The sequence below is a fragment of the Elephas maximus genome, chromosome 2 (assembly GCF_024166365.1).
Source record: "Elephas maximus indicus isolate mEleMax1 chromosome 2, mEleMax1 primary haplotype, whole genome shotgun sequence".
NCBI classification, from domain to species: Eukaryota; Metazoa; Chordata; class Mammalia; order Proboscidea; family Elephantidae; genus Elephas; species Elephas maximus.
Genome location: NC_064820.1, coordinates 230,772,911 through 230,796,137, shown reverse-complemented (window position 1 = coordinate 230,796,137; position 23,227 = coordinate 230,772,911). Strand labels below are relative to the sequence as shown.

Genomic DNA, 23,227 nt, shown 5'->3' with positions numbered 1-23,227 from the left:
GGATGGATTTATACCTGGGTTCTCAATCCTGTTCCATTGGTCTATGTGCCTGTTGTTGTACCAGTACCAGGCTGATTTGACTACTGTGGCTGTATAATAGGTTCTAAAATCAGGCAGAGTGAGGCCTCCCACTTTCTTCTTCTTTTTCAGTAATGCTTTACTTATCCAGGGCTTCTTTCCCTTCCATATGAAGTTGGTGATTTGTTTCTCCATCACATTGAAAAATGTCATTGGAATTTGGATCGGAAGTGCATTGTATGTATAGATGGCTTTTGGTAGAACAGACATTTTTACTATGTTAAGTCTTCCTATCCATGACCAAGGTATGTTTTTCCACTTATGTAGGTTCCTTTTAGTTTCTTGCACTAGTACTTTGTAGTTTTCTTTGCATAGGTCTTTTACATCTTTGGTAAGATTTGTTCCTAAGTATTTTATCTTCTTGGGGGCTACTGTGAATGGTATTGATTTGGCGATTTCCCCTTCGATGTTCTTTTTGTCGATGTAGACGAATCCAAGTGATTTTTGTATGTTTATCTTGTATCCGGATACTCTGCTGAACTCTTCTATTGGTTTCAGTAGTTTTCTGGAGGATTCCTTAGGGTTTTCTGTGTATAAGATCATGTCATCTGCAAATAGAGATAATTTTACTTCCTCCTTGCCAATTCGGATGCCCTTTATTTCTTTGTCTAGCCTAATTGCTCTGGCTAGGACCTCCAGCACAATGTTGAATAAGAGTGGTGATAAAGGGCATCCTTGTCTGGTTCCCGTTCTCAAGGGAAATGCTTTCAGGCTCTCTCCATTTAGAGTGACATTGGCTGTTGGCTTTGCATAGATGCCCTTTATTATGTTGAGGAATTTTCCTTCAATTTTTAGTTTGCTGAGAGTTTATATTATAAATGGGTGTTGGACTTTGTCAAATGCCTTTTCTGCATCAACTGATAAGATCATGTGGTTTTTGTCTTTTGTTTTATTTATACGGTGGATTCCATGAATGGTTTTTCTAATATTAAACCAGCCTTGCATACCTGGTATAAATCCCACTTGGTCGTGGTGGATTATTTTTTTGAGATGTTGCTGAATTCTGTTGGGTAGAATTTTGTTGAGGATTTTTGCATCTATGTTCATGAGGGATATAGGTCTGTAATTTTCTTTTTTTGTGATGTCTTTACCTGGTTTTGGTATCAGGGAAATGGTGGCTTCATAGAATGAGTTAGGTAGTATTCCGTCATTTTCTATGCTTTGAAATACCTTTAGTAGTAGTGGTGTTAACTCTTCTCTGAAAGTGTGGTAGAACTCTGCAGTGAAGCCGTCCGGGCCAGGGCTTTTTTTCCTTGGGAGTTTTTTGATTACCGTTTCAATCTCTTTTTTTGTTAAGGGTCTATTTAGTTGTTCTACTTCTGATGGTGTTAGTTTAGGTAGGTAGTGTTTTTCTAGGAATTTGTCCATTTCTTCCAGGTTTGCAAATTTGTTAGAGTACAATTTTTCGTAATAATCTGATATGATTCTTTTAATTTCAGTTGGGTCTGTTGTGATGTGGCCCATCTCGTTTCTTATTCGGGTTATTTGTTTCCTTTCCTGTATTTCTTTAGTCAGTCTGGCCAATGGTTTATCAATTTTGTTAATTTTTTCAAAGAACCAGCTTTTGGCTTTGTTAATTCTTTCAATTGTTTTTCTGTTCTCTAATTCATTTAGTTCAGCTCTAATTTTTATTATTTGTTTTCTTCTGGTGCCTGATGGATTCTTTTGTTGCTCACTTTCTATTTGCTCAAGTTGTAGGGACACTTCTCTGATTTTGGCTCTTTCTTCTTTTTGTATGTGTGCATTTATCGATATAAATCGGCCTCTGAGCACTGCTTTTGCTGTGTCCCAGAGGTTTTGATAGGAAGTGTTTTCATTCTCGTTGCATTCTATGAATTTCTTTATTCCCTCCTTAATGTCTTCTATAACCCAGTCTTTTTTCAGCAGGGTACTGTTCAGTTTCCAAGTATTTGATTTCTTTTCCCTAATTTTTCTGTTATTGATTTCCACTGTTATGGCCTTGTGGTCTGAGAAGATGCTTTGTAATATTTCAATGTTTTGGATTCTGCAAAGGTTTGTTTTATGACCTAATATGTGGACTATTCTAGAGAATGTTCCATGTGCGCTAGAAAAAAAAGTATACTTTGCAGCTGTTGGGTGGAGTGTTCTGTATAAGTCTATGAGGTCAAGTTGGTTGATTGTAGCAATTAGGTCTTCCGTGTCTCTACTGAGCTTCTTACTAGAAGTCCTGTCCTTCTCCGAAAGTGTTGTGTTGAAGTCTCCTACTATAATTGTGGAGGTGTCTATCTCACCTTCAGTTCTGTTAGAGTTTGTTTTATGTATCTTGCAGCCCTGCCATTGGGTGCATAAATATTTAATATGGTTATATCTTCCTGGTCAATTGTCCCTTTAATCATTATGTAGTGTCCTTCTTTATCCTTTGTGGTGGATATAACTTTAAAGTCTATTTTGTCAGAAATTAATATTGGTACTCCTGTTCTTTTTTGCTTGTTGTTTGCTTGATATATTTTTTTCCATCCTTTGAGTTTTAGTTTGTTTGTATCTTTTAAGTCTAAGGTGTGCCTCTTGTAGGCAGTATATAGACGGATCGTGTTTCTTTATCCAGTCTGAGACTCTGTGTCTCTTTATTCGTGCATTTAGTCCACTTACATTTAGCGGAATTATAGATAAGTATGTGCGCTTATTGCTGTCAGTTTGATGCCTTTTTATGTGTGTTGTTGACAATTTTATTTTTCCACTTACTTTTTTGTGCTGAGATGTTTTTCTTTGTAATTTGTGTGTTCCTCATTTTCATAGTATTTGACTTTGTGTTTCCTGAGTTGTTATGTTTTTCTTGGTTTTTATTTTGAGTTAGGGAATTGTTAGACCTCTTTGTGGTTACCTTAATATTTACCCCTATTTTTCTAAGTAAAAACCTAACTTGTCCTATATTGCCTGGTTTCCCTCTCCATACGGCAGTTCTATGCCTATCTGTATTTAGTCCCTCTTTTTGATTACTGTGATCTTTTACATATTGACTTGAATGATTCTGGGTTTGGAGTGTTTTTTTCTTTTTAAAATTAATCTAAACTTGTTTTTGTGATTTCCCTATTTGAGTTGATATCAGGATGTTCTGTTCTGTGACCTTGTGTTGTGCTGGTATCTGATATTGTTGGTTTTCTGACCAAACAATTTCCTTTAGTATTTCTTGTAGCTTTGGTTTGGCTTTTGCAAATTCTCTAAGCTTGTGTTTATCTGTAAATGTTTTAATTTCACCTTCATATTTTAGAGTGAGTTTTGCTGGATATATGATCCTTGGCTGGCAGTTTTTCTCCTTCAGTGCTCTATACATGTCATCCCATTGCCTTCTTGACTGCATGGTTTTTGCTGAGTAGTCTGAACTTATTCTCATTGATTCTCCTTTGTAGGAGACCTTTCTTTTATCCCTGGCTGCTTTTAAAATTTTCTCTTTATCTTTGGTTTTGGCAAGTTTGATGATAATATGTCTTGGTGATTTTCTTTTTGGATCAATCTTAAATGGGGCTCGATGAGCATCTTGGTTAGATATCCTTTCATCTTTCATGACGTCAGGGAAGTTTTCTGCCAACAGATCTTCAACTATTCTCTCTGTATTTTCTGTTATCCCTCCTTGTTCTGGGACTCCAATCACACGTAAGCTATTCTTCTTGATAGAGTCCCACATGATTCTTAGGGTTTCTTCATTTTTTTTTTTAATTCTTTTATCTAATTTTTTTCAGCTATATTGGTGTCAATTCCCTTGTCCTCCAGATCCCCCACCCTGCATTCCAATTGCTCGAGTCTGCTACTCTGACTTCCTATTGAGTTGTCTAATTCTGTAATTTTACTGTTAATCTTTTGAATTTCTGAATGCTGTCTCTCTATGGATTCTTGCAGCTTATTAATTTTTCCACTATGTTCTTGAATAATCTTTTTGATTTCTTCAGTTGCTTTATCAGTGTGTTCCTTGGCTTTTTCTGTAGATTGCCTTATTTCATTTCTGAGGTCATCCCTGATGTCTTGAAGGTTTCTGTAAATTAGTTGTTTATATTCTGCATCTGGCAATTCCAGGATTGTATCTTCATTTGGGAAAGATTTTGATTCTTTAATTTGGGGAGTTGTAGAAGCAATCATGGTCTGCTTCTTTATGTGGTTTGATATCGACTGCTGTCTCCGAGCCATCTCTAAGATATTGTAGTGATTTATTCTATATTTGCTCACTGAGTCTTATCTTGTTTTGTTTTCTTTCAATATACGTAGATGGGCTACGAGACTGTGCTGTCTTGATTGTTGTAGCCCTTGAATCACTTATGTCCTATTACCAGGTGGTTTGGGCTATTACCAGATATATAAGCCTAAGAGTCCTTTCACTACTCGAGTAGAATCTGATTTTGGGTCATCAAGTGTATGGTGCAGACTGTCACGTATCCACCTAGAGAAGTAGTGGTGATAGTTGTGTGCACCAGATTCTAGTAGCAGCAGGGTTTCACACTCCAGGGGGGGCAGGATGCTGACAGGGTTCCCCCAAGTGCCAGTGAGGTAGGTGTGTCTCTATTCCTAAAGCACCTTGGTGGGTCGGCTCTGCAGCTGTACCTTAGGTATCCAATGCAAGTACCTCTACAGTTTGGTAGGTGTCACCCTCCTTAGACCCCTAAGGCAGGAGGCTAGGTGGTCTGGGGGGAGCTTCAGCCCTCAGTTCCCTGTTGTGGGTCAGTGAGGGCTCTGTTGAATACCAGAGATATCAGACCTGGCAACCTTGTCTTTCCAGTAATCGGCTAAAACAATTACAGTTAGATCCCTATCAGAATTGCCTTTGCATTATAATAGCCACCTTGTTCCCTGTAGGGATGAAAGCCCAAGACTGTGGATCCCATATGTTTGGCTGGAGCTGGTTCTGTGTCTTTAGTTGAATTAGGGAAGGATTTTTGGTCCCTGGGTTTTTTGTAGCTGCTTCTCTCAGGCCAGGAGAATGGGCTAGGAAAAGACCAAAAAAAAAAAAAAAAAAACCACAGTGCACTTCACTCTCTGGCTCAGGAAATTCCAATGTTAATGAAGCCACCTGGGAAGGGGAGGGGAGGGTTCAGATAAGTAGGAGAGAGTAGACAAAGTTACTTATCTCGCTTGGGATGACTGTTTTATCTGAGATTCCGGAGGGGCCTGTTGACTGTGTGCACTGGCTGGGTAGAGACTGCCCCTGAGGGTTGGGCCCGCGTCCTGTGCTTGTGCTGTCTCAGAAGCCGTGGTCAGTTCCTCCGCTCCCAGTCCAAAGCCCAGCGCCAAGGTTCCCTGGCTGGGACACTGCTCTCCAGGCTCCAAAACCAGTCGCTGTCTCCCAGTGACTTCTCCTCCTGTCAGCCGCGTCACTGCACTGCCTCCGTTGCACTGGCTGGGCTTCCCACGAGGTCACTTCTGGAGGCCAGGGCTGCGTCCCATGTTTGCGCTGTCCCAGGATGCCGTGCTCAGCTCCCTTGTGGCCAGTCCAAAGCCCAGCGTCAAGGTTTCCTGACTGGGACGCTGGCTCCAGGCTCCGAAAACAGTCACTGCTTCCCCGTGATTGTTCGTTCTCAATCTCTGTCACTCAGGTCAACCCTTTAAATCTGTGCTTGATGGTCAGGGTTTGTAGATTGTCATGTATGTGATCAATTCACTTGTTTTTCTGAGTCTTTGTTGCAGGAGGGATTCGAGGTAGCTTCTACCTAGTCAGCCATCTTGTCCCTGCCCTCCGTAATTTTGTTAATTCAACAAACATTTACTTGGCAATTACTGAGCTCCACGCATAGTACTGTGATAGCTAAAGCAGACCCTCCCCCAGGGACTGGCTGTAAACCATCATAGTAACAGTGATGTACAGGACACCAGGCACAGGGTCAGGAGAAGATCGGCCCCTCTAGGCAGTGACCTCTGGACCTGAGTCAGCAGGTACTGTGGTCCAGGAAGCTGCATTTCAAAATTCTCCAGATTTTTCTTGAGTGAAGCCACATTTGGGAACTTCTGGCCCTAGTTCCCACCCCAACCCTCACCCACTGGATCCATTAGGAATCCTGGCAGGCTACTAGGAACAGGAACCAGTTGACAAATTAAATGGACATAGGTGAGGAACCCGGAGGAGGCCTGCGGGCTGGGCAGGCCCCTCCCCCCGTCCCCAGGGAGCGGCCTGCTTGTTTTCTGCTCCCCATCCTCAGCAGACAGAAGAGGAGGGACAGGACTCAATGGTGACCTTTCCCAGATCTCTGTGCCACCAGGAGAGCAAGAAGTCTGGAAGGAGGAGAGGCTTCATCTTGGCTTGACACACGTGGCTGTGCAGACTTCACCCTTGCTGACACAACTGCAGCAATGTGGGACGGAAGCCAGGCTCGGGACCTGAGGGCCAGGTACTACTCTCAGTTTGAGTGGCCTGGGCTACCTCATTCATTCGTTCACCATCTAACAACTCGGTTTTCCTCCCCAGGAGGCTTCCTGGTGGAGCGGGATGCCCCTGGGCACTTATCGATGGAGCTAGGTTTGCTGACCCATGGAGCAAGACTGCTAAATGCCTTCTGGCCTAAGTTTACTGGGGGAGTGCAGTGCCTCCAGGCACTTATCAGTGGAGCTAAAGACCTTTGGAGGCAGAGGCGGGCATCAAAGCTTAAGAGGCCGAAAGTCCAAGGAACCAGGAAGCAGAAGCTGAAAAATCAAAGAACACAGGAAGCAGATCTGGCTCAGTCTCAAAGGGAAGGGCCACGACCTCTGGGGTCTCAAAGGGTAGAGCCATGGCCTCTGGAGTTTCTAAGAGTGGGGCCATAGCCTCCTAGGTTTCAAAGAGTCAGACCTTCACCAGCTTGGTTCCAGAGTGTAGGGCTGCCTTTCACAAATGCCAGAGGATGGGGCTAGATCTGCTGTCCAGAGCTGAAGAGGCAGGGCCGCCATGCCCAAGGGGCAGAAGAACAGGGCCTGCTGGGACTGATGGAGTAGGGTCACCACTCAGATGGACTAGAAAAATGGAGCCACCCAAACGTGAGGGAGCAGAGTTGCTATTCCAGTGGGCCTGGAAGTGCAGCTGAATCCAGAGAGTGTGGCCAACATCTAAAGGGCCTCAGAGAACAGAGGGTTATTTTCAAGCCTGGAGAGCTAATATAATGTGTTCTGCTGACTTGCTTGGTGCCTGGTATCCCTTCTTTCCCTCCAGTTTCTCCCTTTTGTAATGGAAATGTCTAGCTTGTGCCCGTTCCACCAATGTACTTTGGAAGCATATAACTTATATTCTGGATTTCATGGATGAAGAGGAATTTTTGGATTTGGGACTTGATTTAAGACTTTTGCTATGATACAGTGGGGTGAATGTGTTTTCCATGCGGCAGGGACATGAATTTTGGGGGGCCAAAGGGTGGAATGTTATGGATTGAATTGTGTCCCCCCAAAATGTGTGTTAACTTGGCTAGACCATGATTCCCAGTATTGTATGACTGTCCACCATTTTGTCGTCTGACGTGATTTTCCTATGTGGTGTAAATCTTACCTCTATGATGTAAATGAGGCAGTTATATTAATAAGGCAGGACTCAATCTACAAGATTAGGTTGTATCTTGAGTCAACTCTTTTGAGATATAAAAGAGAGAAGTGAACAGAGAGATGGGGACCTCAAACCACTAAGAAAGAAGAGCCAGAAGAACAGTACGTCCTTTGGATCTGGGGTCCCTGCACCGAGAAGCTGCTGGACTAGAGGAAGGTTGATGACAAAGACCTTCCCCTAGAGCCGACAGACAGGGAAAGCCTTCCCCTGGAGCTGGCACCCTGATTTGGGACTTCTAGCCTCCTAGAGTGTGAAAGAATAAATTTCTCTTTGTTAAAGTCATCCACTTGAGGTATTTCTGTTACAGCAACACTAGATAACTAAGACAGGAGGGAAACACCAATTCATTTTTTGAAGCTAGTATTACCCTGATATAAAAAATAGACAAAGACAGTACAAAATAAGAAAATTGCCCTTAGGAATACAGACTTACAAAATCATTAGCAAATAGAACCCAACAATGTACAAAAAGAATTACCATATTTTAATGCAAATAGTGTGTGCATTCTATGTTCTTTTGCCAGCCATGCCTTCCCCCGTGAGGTATTTTTAAAAATTAGCATAACATGCTTTCAAAACTACCTCATGGGGGAAAGGCGAAGTTGGCAAAAACATGTAGAACGCACGTGTTATTTGCATAAAAACATGGTGTATATACGCTATGATCAAGAAGGGATACTTCTAATGATGAAAGGTCAGTTCAATATTTAAAAATCAATCAGTGTAGTCCACTGTATTAACAGATTAAAGAATAAAAATTGCATGATCATATCAACACGTTCAGAAAAGCATTTGACAAAATTCAACGCTCATTCATGATAAAAATTACTAGAAAAAATAGAAGGAAACTTCCTCAACTTGATAGAAAGCATCTACAAAAACACCTATATCTAACATTATACTTAGGGTTGAATCTTTCCCCCTAAGATCAGGAACAAGGCAAAGATGTCTGCTATCACCACTCTTATTCAACATAGTGCTATAAGCTCTAGTCAGTGCAATAAGGCAAGAAAAGGAAATAAAGGCACACAGGTTATAGGAAGATATAAAAATGTCCATATTTGCAAATGACATGACATGATTAGGTGTAAATCTAACAAAACATGTATAGAACTTGTATGCAGAAAACTACAAAGTACTGTGAAAGGAATCAAAGAAGATCTAAGTAAATGCAGAGATACACTAATCTTCAAGATCGGAAGTCTAAACATACCAGATTGATACACAGGTTTACTATATATAATTCCTCTAAAAATCCCAGAAAGATTTTTGTAGATATAGACAAGATTATTGTAAAACTTACATGGAAATGCAAAAGAACTGGAATATCTGAAACAATTTTGACAAAAAAGAATAAAGTAGAAGGCATCAATCTAGCCAGTTTCAGAACTTATTATGTAGCTACTGTAATCAAGTCTGTGCAGTATTGACACAGAGAGAGATCCACAGATCAATGGAACAGAATAGAGAATCCAGAAATAGATCCACATAAATATGTCCACCGGATTTTTGACAAAGGTGCAAAAGCAAGTCGAAGGAAGAAAGATAGTTCTTTCAACGAATGGTGCTGGAACAACTGGACATCCACAGCAAAAAGTGAATCTCAACCTAAGCCTCATATTTTACATGAAAATTAACTCAAAATGGATCATAGATTTAAATGTAAAATGTACAACTACAAAATATTTAGGAGAAAAAATCTTCAGAATCTAGGGCTAGGCAGAGTTCTTAGACTTAACACTAAAAGTGTAACACAAAGGGAAAAATTGATAAACTGGACCTCATCAAAATGAAAAACTTTTTTTTTCTGCAAAAGACCGTGTTAAGAAGATAAACAGACAAGCTACACAGACTAGGATAAAATATTTTCAAACCACATATCTGACAAAGGACTGATTTCTAGAATATACAGAGAATGCTCAAAATTCAAAAGTAAAGACAAGTAATTCAATTCGAAAATGGGCAAAAGACATGAAGAGACATTTCACTGAAAAAGATATAAGGATGGCAAATAAACACATGAAAAGATGTTCAACATCATTAGTCATTAGTGTAATGCAAATTAAAACCATAACGAGATATCACTACGCACATATAAAAATGGCTACGATAAAAAATAGTGACAACAAATGTTGTCAAGAATGTGGAGAAAGTAAATCGCTACACACTGCTGGTGGGAATGTAAAATCCTACAGTCACTTTGGAAAATGGATTGTCAGCTTCTTAAAAATAAAACATGTGACTACCATACAATCCAGCAATTGAACTCTTGGGCATTTATGCCAGAGAAATGAAAACGTATGCTCACTCAAAAACCTGTGCAGGAATGCTTGTCGCTGCTTTATTTGTAACAGCCAGAACCAAAAACAACTCATATGTCCTTTAGCCAGTGAATGGGCAAATGAATTGGTACTAGCCATGTACACTAGCAACAGGAATCTAATATACCATGGAATACTACTCAGCAATAAAAAGGGATGTGTTATCAATACACTCGACAACCTGGATGAATCTCCAGAGAATTAGGATGAGTAGAAAAAGCCAATCCCAAGAGGTTACATGCTGTATGACTCCATTTATATAACATTCTTGAAATGACTAATTATAGAAATGGAACATAAGTTATTGCTTGCCAGGGGCTAAGGAGAGGGTGGGGATGGGAGTGAGTTGCTGTGGCCATGAAAGGGCAACATGGGGATCTTTGTGGTGATAGAAGCATTTATATCTTCCAATTATCTTCCAAAAGAACAGGGAGATGAGAGGGTGGTGTGCATTGGGCCTGGACAAAGAGTGTGAAGGGTGTAGCCTCCTGAAAGTCACAAAGGCACCCTTTCTTTGGAATGGGTGGCGGAGGCATGTCTTTGCTCCTTTTCCATTTCTCTTCACATCTTCAATGACATTTTAAAACTTCAAATCATCACACAAAAAGAAAATCACGGTCCAATATTCCTTATGATTATGAGGATAGCAAAGGGCTGGGCAGTGTTTCATTCTGTTGTACACAGGGTTACCGTGAGTTGAACTGGCTTGACAGCACCTAACAACATCCTTTATGAACAGAGATGCAAAAATTTTCCATAAAATTCTAGCCAACAGACTTCAGCAACATATCAAAAAAATCATACACCATGATCAAGTGGGATTCATACCAGGATTACAAGGGTGGTTCAGCATTAGAAAACCAATCAATGTAACCTACCACATAAACGAAACAAAGGAGAAGAACCATATGATAATAATCAATTGGTACAGAAAAGGCATTTGATAAAATTCAACACCCTTTCCTGATAAAAACTCTGAGCAAAAAAGGAATAGAAATTTCTCAGCATAATTAAGGGCATATATGCAAAACCAACAGCCAACATTATATTCAAGGGAGAAAGGCTGAGAGCCTCCCCTTTGAGAATGGGAACAAATCAGTTAGATTCTTCTACACTAATAAGAGTACTTTGAAAAAGAAATCAAGAAAACAATACCATTTACAATACCCCCAAATCAATAAAATACCTAGGAATTAACCTAACCAGGGACATAAAATATTTATACAATGAAAATTATAAAACATTACTACAAGAGACCTACAAAAATGGAAAGACATCCCACACTCATGGATTGGAAGACTTAATATAGTGAAAATGCCAATTCTATCCTAAGCAACCTACAGATATAATGCAATCCTGATACAAATCTGCAGTGCAATGGATTGCCTTTGTGTGGCCTTTCTCGCCATAGTCTTATAACTCCCAGCCAGATGACTGGGCGGGACTGTGCAAATAGGGTAACTATAGCCCATAAAGGGGATTGGTCAGTTTTGTATCCTGCTTGGCTTGAAATGAGCCATCCCAGAGGCAGGAAAGATAGGATTCTACCACTACCAAGGAGGAACAGTCAAAAGCAGAGTGTCCTTTGGACCCGGGATCCCTGCACTGAGAAGCTCCTGGAACCAGGACAGAGAGAAAGAGACAGAGACAGAGAGAGACGTAACACTAAAGACAGTGAGAAGCGGTAGTAGAGAAACACCAGGAAAGACTGGTAGGAGAAACCAGCAGGAGACAGTGTGGTGGGCTTCCCAGTCCACAGAGTGAGAAAGCTGAGTGCCTTTGGGCAGGAGGCTTGCCTGTGGAGTGGGGTGCCTCCGGGCGCTTACTGGCAGAACTAAAAGAGCTCTGTAACACTTGCCTGAGCAGGGCAAGGCCAAGGGCCAGGGAGAGGCATGCCTGTGAGCACAGGTGGGAAGAGGCTGCTCCGATGGAAGAACTGTATCCTGAGCATTCCTCAGCCTGAATTGTAACTTAACTTCCCGAATAAACCCCATAATTGTTAGTATTGTCTGTGAGTTCTGTGTCGCCATTATAATGAGTTATCGAACCCGGCAGAGAAGTTGAGAGTGGGAGGGAGAGTTGGTGTCAGAACTGGTAAAGATGGAGCAGAGAGGAGGCATGTCTGACCTTCACCTTATAGGAATCAACCTTTGGCCGTTGATCTTGATTCTCCTTCCCCCTTGTGAAGTTAGAGGAGGTCACATTCCACCCCCACACCATTCTTACAAAATCCCAACAACATTTTTTACTGAAATGGAAAAACTAATGACCAACTTTTTACGGAAAGGAAAGAAACCCCGAACAGCCAAAGCAAAAAGAAAAAAGCAGGAGGCCTCACACTCCCCAATATCAAAACACAGAATACAGCCACTGTAATTAAAACAGCCTGGCATTGGTTCAGTGATAGATACACAGACCGCTGGAATAGAATCGAGAACTCAGAATTAAACCCAGCTATCTTTTTTATCTATGGACAGGAAACCCTGGTAGCATAGTGGTTAAGAACTACAGCTGCTAACCAAAAGGTCGGCAGTTCAAATCCACCAGGTGCTACTTGGAAACCATACGGCGCAGTTCTACTCCGATAGGGTTGCTATGAGTAGGAATTGACTTGATGGCAATGGGTTTTTTTTTTTTTTATCTATGGACAAATGATTTTTGACAAGGGGTGAAAGTCCATTCAGTGGGGCAGAAACAATCTCTTTAATAAATGGTGCTGGCAAAACTGGATATCCACCTACTGAAAAATGAAACAGGACCTATACCTCACACCACACACAAAAACTAACTCAAAATCGATCAAAGACCTACATGTTAAACCTAAACCATAAAATTCCTGGGAGAAAACTATGGGATCTAATCTTTTGTAAAAACAGGATAACAAACATAACAAATGCATAAATAGAAGAAGACAAAATAGATGGGACCTCATAAAAATTAAAAACTTATGCTCATCGCAAGACTTTATTAAAAGAGTAAATAGACAACCTATGAAAAGCCTCGGAAAAAATCTTGTGAAACGACTCATCTGATAAGAGTCTTTTTTTTTTCGCTCTAAAATCTATAGAAAACTGCAACAACTGAACAATAAAAAGACAAACAACCCAATCACAAAATGGGCAAAGAACGTATGTGAACAGAACCTTCACCAAAGAGGACATCCAAGCAGCCAACAAACATATGAAAAGATGTTCACGATCATTAGCCATTAAAAAAGAGATGCAAATCAAATCTACAATGAGATACCATCTTACTCTGGCTAAAATTGCACTGATTAAAAAAAAAAAAAAAAGGATAACAACAAATGCTGGTGAGGACATGGGGAGATTGGAATACTGACCCACTTCTGGTGGGACTGCAAAATGGTACAACCACTATGGAAAACGGTATGGCACTTTCTCAGAAAACTAGAAATAGAACAACCCTATGATTCAGCAATTCCACTCCTAGGAATACACCTTCCAAAAAAAAAAAATGCTGTTGAGTTGATTCTGACCCATAGTGACTCTACAGGACAGAACAGAACGGCCCCATAGGGTTTCCAAGGGGATTTGAACTGCTGACCTTTTGACCTTAACCACTACACCACCAGGGTTTCCAGGAATATACCTTAAAGACCTAAAAATGACATGAACAGACATATGCACGCCTATGTTCATTGCTGCTTTATTCACAATAGCACATAAATAGAAACAAATGAAGTGAGCACCAACAAACTGTGGTACATACATACAATGGAATACTACTCAACCATGAACAATGATGAGTTTGTGAAACATATTATAATACGGATGGACCTGGAGGGCATGATGTTAAGTGAAGTAAGTCAAGCATATAAACACAAATATTGTATGATTCCTCTTTTATAAGAGGACAAGGATAGATGTATAGAGAGACCCATGTTCATTGGTGATTACCAGGAAGAGGAGAGGGGGAGGGGAAAGTATCCTTTGGATCATAAAATAGATACTTGTTATTTTGGGTGATGAGAAAAGTGGCACCGAATGTGGATGTAGTGAGCACAGCACAAAGTAAAAACGAGTGAGCACATATGGATGGGTATAGACATATTGGTATATGGGTAGGTACAGGTATACACATAGGTAAGAATAGATAAAAGTGTCTATAAACCAAACCAAAAACCAAACCAGTTGCCGTCAAGTAGATTCCAACTCATGTAGACCCTGTAGGACAGAGCAGAACTGTCCCAGGGGGTTTCCAAGGAGAAGCTGGTAGATTCAAACTGCAAAACTTTTTTGGTTAGCAGGTGAGCTTTTAACTACTGTGTCACCAGGGCTCCAGAAATATCTACAGGTACATGTAAATACAAATATGTATGTGGGTGCAGGCACATATATCCATTGAAGACACAAGTACAGATTCTCTTCATATATAACCAAACACCTTCCAGGACTGGTTTTCTGGAATTGAAAGCTTAGGACCATAGTCTCATGGGACAACTCAGTCAACTGGCATAACCTAGTTCACAAAAAATCATGATCTGCATCCCAGTGGAGTGGTGTCTGGTGTCTTAAAAGCATGCAAAGACATAACGATTGGTCTCTACTTGCCAGGGGGAAAAGGGTAAGAAGGTAACCAAAAGCTCAGTGAAGAAACAAGTCCACATGAGCCACAACGTCATCTACCCTGAGAGTGGAAGAAGATGTTGGTTGGCCACCACCACTGATCGTTCTGATCAGAGTCACAATAGATAGTCCTGGATAGAATGGGAGAAAAATGTGGAGCACAACTCAAGTTCTTAAAAAAAATTTTTTTAAAGCGGGACAAACTGGAATAGTAGAGAACAGAGAACCTCTGAGACTATCATCCTGAGATGTTCTTTAAACCTAGAGCCGAGCCTATCCCCTGAGATCACCTTTTAACAAAACAGCAGAGTAGCACACAAATTAAAGGATATTATCCTTAAGATCCTTGGAAGAAGTGCGGCCAGAATGCTCCTTAGAGGCAAGGATGGTAAGACTGCGTCTTACATACTTTGGACATGTTGTCAGGAGGGATCAGTCCCTGGAGAAGGACATCATGCTTGGTAGAGTACAGGGTCAGCGGAAAAGAGGAAGACCGTCAACAAGGTGGATTGACACAGTGGCTGCAACAATGAGCTCAAGCACAACAAGGATTATAAGGATGGTGCAGGACTGGGCAGTGTTTCGTTCTGTTGTGCATAGGGTCGCTATGAGTTGGAACCAACTCATCGGCACCTAACAATAACAATCCTTAAGATCGGTGTTCTGCTTAAAAACTATCTGTATGCGACCAAAAGGTCAACAACTACTCAAAAACAAAGATGAGAAACTAAAGTACAGGAAATGGAACAAGAAGAACACAATTAAAGAAAATGTTGACATATTGTGATAAATGTAACTAATGTCACTGAATAATTTGTGGAGAAATTGTCAAATGGGAATCCAACTTGCTGTGTAGGCTTTCACTCAAAACCCAATAAAATATTGTTTAAAAAAATAAAGTGAGCATAGACCAAAAAAAAGTTCAAATCAGACTATGCCATCCCCCTTGCTTCAGCCCTTTGACGTCTTCCCATTGGCCATGGAATTCAATCCAGGCTCCTTCCCTTCCAGCCTTGCTGGCAGCCCTCACGCTCCCAGCCCAACCTCACCCACCTGTGACAGGCGCTTTCTTTCTTGCCACCTTGGGGACTTCAGTTGGGGGGCACTCCCTGCTGGGCCTCTGCCACACCCCTAACTGCCAGTCCCCTATCACGTCTGGGTCCTGACCTCCCCCACAGCACTACTGAAATCATTTAGTGTTGGGGTATGGGGGTGTGTTGGTGTTTTCCCCTCAGGCACTGTCAGGGCAGAAAATATGATTACCCCCTTCACCCACCACTGCACCCCCACTTCCTAGCACCGTTTCTGGCCCACGGAGGGGCTCAGTAAGTATTTAGATACTAAATAAATACATACAATTTCCATATCTCACAGAACTTTCTGAAATGGGTATTTTAGCTATTTCTAAAACTCAGATATTCATGAAACATCCAAGCTTATATTTCCTTCCCCTGGTCTCCTCGTTTATTCACACATTTAGTCACTAGGGGTTACTGCTCTGTGCAGGGGTGACAGCGGAGGAAGGCACAGTCTCTGGGTGTGAGGGGCTCACTGGGATGCACTGCCACTGACAAGGACAGGGCAGGGCAGGGGGCTGCAGAGGGGAAGGCATGTGGGCACAGGAGTGTGCCTGCCCAAGCCACCTCCACTATAGATACAGGACATGGTCATGAAAGTGAGAGACCCAAGAGGCCTTCCCTGCAGGGGAAATGAGCCCAAGGTCCACAGAATCTGGCAGCCTGCTCCCCATGTCTGAAGCTCCATGACTGCCCCTCCTTTGTCGGAGGGCCCATCTGGTTTGCAAATCTACCAGCTCCCAGTAGAGGGCAGAGTAAACACATTCATAAAAGTAACCCAAACCCACTGCTGTCATGTCATGTCTTATTAAGGCCAATAAAAAGGATGCAGAGAAAAAACAAAAAAGAAAATGAAAACAGAACTAATTTTCACCCCAAAAAACAAAAACAAAACAAAGAACTGCCACGATCTTTTAAGTTCATGAAATAAATGACTGTTTTTGTATTTCCTTTATGTTAGCTGTCCAATTTGAAAAGGCTGAGTTCCCCAACGCCCTCCTCAATGTACATGTGCTCTCTTTCTCTCTCTCTCACACACACAGACACACAGTCTGCCTTTGACCAAGTTCAGACAATCCTGAGGAATAAAAACCACTTTGATATTTTTCTTACATCAGTACTTTCAGAGCATCACAATGCAACTACTCACATATTAAGGTGGTTTGACAAGAGCGTGCCTGGATGTGGAATCGCTGGGCGGGTAGATGTGCAGGTCCATCTGTATTAGACACTGTCCCGTTGTCCTCCCAAGTGGCCATACCAGGGTCACCCCTCAGCAGGTGATACGGTCAGACTACCAGTTGTTGCCAAATCTGATGAGTGAAAAGTAGAACCCACAGCTTTTGGGTTTGCCTTTCCATGATGACAAGGGAGGCTGGGTAGCATTCCGTCTGCCTACTGACTGTCACGGATTGCATTGTGTCCCCAGAAAATATATGTCAACTTGGTTGGGCCATGATTCCCAGTACTGTGTGGTTGTCCTCCATTTCGTGATTGATGTGATTTTCCTATGTGTAGTGAATCCTAATCTCTGCCTGTGGTTAATGAGGCAAGGTTTGATTATGTTAGAGCATTACGGTAGGATGTAGCACCTTACTCAGGTCATCTCTCTCATCCAATGTAAGGGAGTTTCCCTGAGGTGTGGCCTGCATCACTATTTATCTTATACAAGATTTAAAAAAACAAAAAAGGCAAGCGAGCAGAGAGTTGGGGGTCTCATACAACCCAGAAAGCAACATCAGGAGCAGAGCTCGTTCTTTGGACCTGAGGTTCACACACAGAGAAGCTCCTCAACCAGGGGAAGATTGATGACAAGGACCTTCCTCCAGAGCTGACAAAGAGAAAGCCTTCCCTTGGAGCTGACACCCTGAATAGACTTCTAGCCTCCTAGGCTGTGAGAGAATAAATTTCTCTTTGTTAAAGCCATCCGCTTGTGGTATTTGTTATAGCAGCACTAGATGAATAAGACACTGCTAACTGGATTTTCTTTTCTTTGAACTCTTTTTTCCCTACTAGGTTGTTTTAGAATCTTCTTGTTTTGTAGGAATTCATTAGATATTGTAGTTATTAACCCTCTCTCTCACTTTTTTTTGGTCCCAATCTGTGACTTGTCTTTTCCCTTGGGTATCTTTTGCCAGATAGAATTTTTATTTTTATGCAACCAATTTTATTAGCCTTTCCCTTCATGATTTGTTTTTTCTGTACTAGTTTAAGAAAAGTTTGTCCACACCAAGGTCATAAATATAAATGCTTATATATTTTTCTAAACCATTTTAAGTTTTCCTTTTCTTGGTGGAGTTTGAAATGCACTTGGAATTTATTTTTAGATATGTTGTGGGGGAGCGACACAATTTTTTTTAAATAAAGAAGGCCATTGTCCCAACTGTGTTTAGTGAACAGTCCTTGGTCCCTCCACAGAGCTGTAGAGCCACCCCTGATGTGTACCCGTCTCTGCAGCTGTGCGCTGGGTTAGCACTGCCTGGGCATTGTCTACCTCAGCCCAGACACCTCTCCTTGTACACAGTCCTTCATGGCAATGCCTGCTCTCCCAGGTGATGATTCCGGCCATAAATTGGGCAGCAGACTTTACTACTCAGAAGAAACACTTGATGAACAGGGAGAAGGGCGGGGGATTATAGTAATTAGGGGTGGAATCAGACTCTGAGCATAGGTAAGCGACTACAACGATGGCACTCACAGTAAAGCATCACTGATTCTTTCACAAGTCAGCTCTCTCTGCCTTTAAGCATGCAAGCGTGCAAGAATTCTCCAGTTAGACGCCATTCTGCCTGGAATAGGGGTGTCTGGTACATAGCAGATTGTAAACGATCATCCGTTGTACAGTTCTTTGAGTTTTAACACACAGAGAGATTTGTGAAAGCACTACCACAATGTGGATTCAGAATAATCCCTCCCTTCCTCCTAACCACTGGCACGCAACCGTCTGTTCATCAGACTGATAGTGTTGTCTTTCTCCAAACTGTCATAAATGGTGTTATATAGGATGCAACCTTCTGAGTCTGGCTTCTTACTTAGAATAATGCCTTTGTGATTAGTCTATGCTGATTGTATGTATCAATCATTCATTCCTTTTTAGCTGAGTCATATGCCACAATTTGTTGACCCAGTCACCCAATGAAGGCCATTTCGGTTGTTTCCAGTTCAGGGGCAGTTATAAATGGAACCACTATAAATATGTATGATGCATGAACATGCTTTCATACGAATATAAGTTTACACTTCTCTAGGATAAATACCTGAGATTGTGGGATCATATTGTAAGTTTATGTTTAACTTTATAAGAAATTGTCAAACTGTTCCAGTGTGGTTGTATCATTTTGCACACCCACTAGCAAGGAATGTGTGGTCCAGTTGCTCCATATTATGTCAGAGTGGGTTTTTGTTTTAAATTTTAATCATTCTAACAGGTGTCTAGTGGAATCTCATTGTAGTTTTTAATTTGCATTTCCCATGAGGTCTCTAGGTGGTGAAAACAGTTTGTGCTCGAAGATTAACCTAAAGGAGCCCTGGGTTGGCTGCTAACCAAAAGGTCAGCAGTTCGAATCCACCAACTGCTCCTTGGAAGCCCTATGGGGCTCGTTCTACTCTGTCCTATAGGGTAGCTATGCGTCGGAATCAACTTGATGGCAATGAGTTTGGATTTTTCGTTGGTGAGAATGGTAGTCCCTGCCTAGTTCCCAACACCAGGGGAAATGCATTCAGCTTTTCACCACCAAGAAGATGTTAAATGTACACGTTTTATAGATACCCTTTACAGAATTAAGGAAATTACATTCTATTCTTACTTGCTGAGGATTTTTATCATGAACTTTCTGTATCAATTGATATTACCATGTATGTTTTATTTTTTAAACTCTGACATGATGGGTTACATGGATTGATATTTGAATGTTGAACTAGCCTTGCATTCCTAGAATAAATTCACCTTTGTTGTGGTATAATCATTTTATATTCTGCCGGATTGGATTTGTTAAAATTTTGTTGGGTATTTTTCTGTGTTCATAACGGAATTGTTCTGTGTTTTTTTCTTGTATCATCTTCGTCTAGTTTTGGCATTAGAGTAATGCTGGTCTCATAAAATGAGTTGGGGGTTGTTCTTTCTTATTATACTTCCTCGAATATTGATGTAGGATTAGTGCTATTTCTCCTATCTTTGGTATAATACACCAATGAAACTTTTGGGCATGAAGTTTACTTGGGAGGTTTTTAACTGAAGTAAATATCTTTAATAAACATACGCCTATTTAGGTTATCTATTTCTTCTTGGATAAATTTCATAGTTTGTGGCATTAACAGAATTGGTCCATTTCATCTAAGTTGTAGAATTTATGTACATAGTGTACATAAATTCATAGTATTTCTTTAATCTTTAAATGACATGGGTTCTGTAATATCTACTCTTTCACTCCTGATGTTGATAGTTTGTGTTGACTTTCTTAGTTTAATTACAAGTTTATCTATAATTATTATTTCAAAGAACCAGCTTTTGGTGTCATTGATTTTTTTCCTCTTGTTTTACTGTTTTCAATTTCATTGATTTCTGATCTTATTTTTATTATTCCCTCCCTTATGCTTGGTTTGGGTTTCTTCTTTCTTTCTTTTTTAGTTTAGTGTTTTTTTAGCTTGGTTGCACCCTGAATGGTGTGAATGGGTAAATTGTTCAGCTGCTAACCAAAAGGTTGGAAGTTCAAGTTCACCCAGAGGCACCTTGGAAGAAAGGCCTGGTAATCTATTTCTGAAAAAAAATGAGCCATTAAAATCCTATGGAGCATAGTTCTACTCTGACACACACGAGGTAGCCATGGGTTGGAATAAACCCGGTGGCAACTAGCTAAAATGGAGGCTTGGTTTATTGATTAGAGATCTTTGTTCTTTTTTAATATAAGCATTTCATACTATAAACTTCTCTAGAGGCACTGATTTGCTTGTATCTTACAGACTTTGATGCATTTTCCCATTTTCTTTCACAGGAAAATATTTTATAATTTCCCTTTATGCTTTCTCTCTTTAACCAGCACATTATTTATTTTTTAATTGTACTTTAGATGAAAGTTTACAGAACAAACTAGTTTCTCATCAGTCAGTATACACATTGTTCTGTGACATTGGTTAACAACCCCACGACATGTCAACACTCCCTTCTCAACCCTGGGTTCCCCATTATCAGCTTTCCTGTTCCTCCTGCCTTCCAGTCCCTGCCCCAGGGCTGGGGTGCCCCTTTAGTCTTTCTTTGTTCCATGGGCCTGTTTATGGCTGAAGGGTGAACCTCAGGAGTGACCTCATTACTGAGCTGAAAGGTTGTATGGGGGCCATACTCAGTCTCTGTTAGGCCAGCAAGTCTGGCCTTTCTTTTTGAGTTAGAATTTTGTTCTACATTTTTCTCCAGCTCTGTCCAGGACCCTCTATTGTGATCCCTGTCAGAGCAGTCAGTGGTGGTAGCCGGGCACCATCTCGTTCTGGACTCAGTCTGTTGGAGGCTGTGATAGATGCAGTCCATTAGCCCTTTTTAGCCCTTTTTATCTTTTAAAAAAAAGGGCTAGTTCCCTTGTATCTTTAGTTGTCTTCATTCTTACTTGCTCCTGAAGGGGTGAGACCAGTGGAGTATCCTAGATGGCTGTTCACAGGTTTTTAAGACCCCAGACGCTATTCACCAAAGCAGAATGTAGAACATATTCTTTATAAACTATGTTATACCAATTGAGCTAGATATTCCCGAAGATTATGGTCCGCACAGCCCTCAGTCCAGCAATTCGGTCCCTCAGGGAGTTTGGATGTGTCTATGGAGCTACCATGACCTGGCCTTGTACAGGTTTAACCAGCACATTATTTAGAAGTGTTTTTTTTTTTTTTTTAATTTTCAAGTATTTGGAAAATTTCGTTATCTGTTGTTATTGAGTTTAATTCACCTTTGGTCAGAATATACTTTGTATGATTTCAATTACTTAAAGGTTTTAAGGCTTTTTTGGACACAGGATATGGTCTATCTTGGTGAATATTTCAAATGCACATGAAAACAATGCATATCTTGCTGTGGTTGGGTGGAGCGCTCTATAAATGCAGATGAGATCTAGTTGGTTGATTGTGTTATTCTGGCCATCTGTATCCTTGCTGATTTTTTCTCTGCTTGTTCCATCATTACTGAGAAAACTGACATCTCCAACTATAATCATGAATTTGTCCTTTTCTACTTTCAGTTCCTTCAGTTTTTACTCCATGTATTTTGAAGCTCTGTTGTCAGAGGTATACATCGCTTTGGATAATTGATCATCTTATACTTATGCACTGTCTTCCTTTATCCCTGGTAATTTTCCTCATCCTAAAGTTACCTTTTCTGATATTAATGTAGCCACTCCAGTTTTCTTCCTATTAGTGTTTGCACGATATATTTTTCCATCCTTTAACTTCAAATCTACTAATATCATTATATTTCAGTTGGTTTCTTGTAGACTGCACATAGTTGGATATTGCTTTTTATCCATTCTGATAATCTCTCACTTTAAATTTGTGTTTACGCAATTTACTTTTTTTAGATTACATTTGCAGATTTGATAATTGTCAACTCTAATGTATGCGTCTGTGTGTAATTTTAAAATAATTTTATATTCAAAAGGAATTAAAAAAATAAGAGTTTCTACATACCTTCACCCAGCTCCCATTTTGCATAACCATAGTATACTTTCAAAATCTGTAACTGATATTGGTATACTATTAACTAACTGCACAGTTTTTATATGTACTATTTTATTTTGTTGGTTGGCTTCTAGTTCTATGAAATTTTATCACAAGTGCAGATTTCTCTAACCACCAACACAAGCAGAATACAGAACTGTTCCATCACCACAAAGAAATTCCTGTTTTATCTCTTTATCGCTCTCCCTGATCCTAAACCCTGGCAACTACTGATTTGTTCCCAATCACTAAAATTTTGTAATTTTCAAAATATTATATAAATGGAATCAACAGTATGTAATCTTTCAAGATTTTTTTTTTTTCACTCAGAATAACGTTCTTGAGTTCTAGTCAAATTGTATGTAACAAATGTTTGTTCCTTACTATTGCTGAGTAGTATTTCACTGTATAGCTGTACCACAGTTTGTATATCCAGTCACCTGTTGAAAGATATCTGGGTTGATTCGTTTTTGGCAATTATAAATAAAGCAGCTATGAACGATAGTGTACACATTTTTGTGTAAACATAAGTTTTCATTGTTCCGGGCTAAATACTCAGGAGTGTGACTGCTAAATTGTATTTTAAGTGTATGCTTAACTTTTAAGAAATTGTCAGCTGTTTTCCAGAGTGACTGCACCATTTTACATTCCCACCAGCACATAATGGATCCAGTTGTTCTGCTGTCTCATCAGCATTTTGGTATTGTCAGTATTTTTCATTTCAGTCGTTTCAACAGGTGTGTAGTAGTAACTCACTGTGGGTTTTAATTTGCCTTTGACTTGGCTAACGATGCTGGACATGTATTCATGTGCTTATGTGCCACCTGTTCATTCTCTTGGGGAAGTATCTGATCAAGTCCTTTGCCCATTTTCTAGTTGGACTGTATTATTTTCTTGCTGTTGAGTGTGTTTGGTTGTATGTGTATATACACACACGTACACACACATGCTGGATACAAGTCCTTTGCT

At 40.5% G+C, this 23,227-nt stretch overlaps 1 protein-coding gene across 8 annotated transcripts in view; it reads right to left on the bottom strand.

The window, feature by feature from the left end:
• PCBP3 (poly(rC) binding protein 3) overlaps positions 1-23,227 on the bottom strand; it is a 358,202-nt gene that overhangs the window by 71,702 nt on the left and 263,273 nt on the right. For all 8 annotated transcript variants that reach the window (XM_049875052.1, XM_049875050.1, XM_049875051.1 and 5 more), the window contains exon 3: positions 16,719-16,881. In XM_049875052.1, the coding sequence (XP_049731009.1) occupies positions 16,719-16,827 (109 nt within the window). In that variant the 5' untranslated portion in view covers positions 16,828-16,881. The remainder of the gene's footprint in view (positions 1-16,718; positions 16,882-23,227) is intronic.